This window comes from Cynara cardunculus, unplaced genomic scaffold, assembly GCF_001531365.2.
Source record: "Cynara cardunculus var. scolymus isolate 2C unplaced genomic scaffold, CcrdV1 Un_Scaffold_12966, whole genome shotgun sequence".
Lineage (NCBI taxonomy): Eukaryota > Viridiplantae > Streptophyta > Magnoliopsida > Asterales > Asteraceae > Cynara > Cynara cardunculus.
Window position 1 is genome coordinate 1 of NW_020208154.1, and position 1,303 is coordinate 1,303.

The 1,303-nt window shown below is 43.7% G+C and overlaps 1 protein-coding gene across 1 annotated transcript; it reads left to right on the forward strand.

Moving 5' to 3' along the window:
• Window positions 1-147: 147 nt before the first annotated feature.
• On the forward strand, window positions 148-1,272 carry LOC112505607 (the record flags this gene model as incomplete). The annotated part of the gene is made up of 2 exons (XM_025109488.1): window positions 148-1,031; window positions 1,190-1,272. Coding segments are annotated over exons 1-2 (967 nt in total), but the record flags the coding sequence as incomplete, so codon positions are not given.
• Window positions 1,273-1,303: the final 31 nt, after the last annotated feature.

Below are 1,303 nucleotides of genomic sequence, written 5' to 3' on the forward strand. Positions count from 1 at the left end.
CATTGTGGTATCAGAGCCAGGTTATAGGCTCAACTTCAGTGTTCAAACTCACACAGCAAGATGACAACCAACAGCTCTGCAGTAAGCATTACACAACCACAAATTCCAGTATTCAAAGGGGACTCGTATGAATACCGGAGCGTCAAAATGAAAACTCTATTCAGATCGCAAGACTTGTGGGATCTTGTGGAACAAGGAATCAGCGAGGCAAGTCAAGACGATGCAGGAAGAAAGGAGACCCAGAAGAAAGATGCAAAAGCCCTATTTTTCATCCAACAAGCCATAGACGAAATCATTTTCTCGAGAATTGCAGCAGCAACCTCAGCAAATGAGGCATGGAACACTCTCAAAACAGAATACCAGGGATCGGCCACGGTGATCACGGTGAAGTTGCAATCCCTCCGACGAGATTTCGAAACAGCTACCATGAAGAATCAAGAAACAATACAAGAGTACCTTGCAAGAATTTCATCCACTGTATGCCAAATAAGAGCATATGGAGACAAGATTACTGATGAAACAGTCGTGGGAAAAATATTGAGGCGCCTCCCTTCTAAATTTGACCACGTAGTTGCTGCCATTGAAGAGTCTAAGGACCTTTCTACCTACACTGTTGACGAACTTATGGGATCATTACAAACCCATGAGGTCAGAATCAATAGGAGTACCACAAGAGAGGAAGATCAAGCGTTCACCATTCAAGAAGACAACTTGAGGTTCTCACCCAACAAAGGCAGAGGTAGGGGCTCTTCAAGAGGAAGGGGCCATGGCAGAATGAGCCCCTCACAGTGCACACACTTCAACAAATATGGACACACAATCGACGTATGTTGGAGCAAACAAAAAGAGGCACAGTATGCTGAAGGAGAAGAGGAAGATTACTTGTTTATGGCTACTGAAAATTCACATGATACACCAAAAGATATTTGGTATCTCGACAGCGCCTGCTCGATGCATTTAACAGGCGTTAGGTCAAAGCTCAGACATTTTGATGCAATACACAAATCCCGAGTTAAACTTGGTGACAACTGGTATGTTCAGGTTGAAGGGAAAGGGAGGTAGCCATTGACATCAATGGAAGGGAAAAGTTAATTAGAGACGTCCATTATGCCCCTGGTTTGGCTCACAACTTAATAAGTGTGGGTTAACTTCTAGATTCGGGTCTTGATGTTCTCTTAAAAAAGGACAGGTGCACTGTACAGAGGCAAGATGGAGAAGTAATCTTAGAAGCCAAAATGACTCCGAATAGAATGTTCCCGGTGAAGTTTACCAGTAATGAGCCATATGGACTCATGAGCAGTAG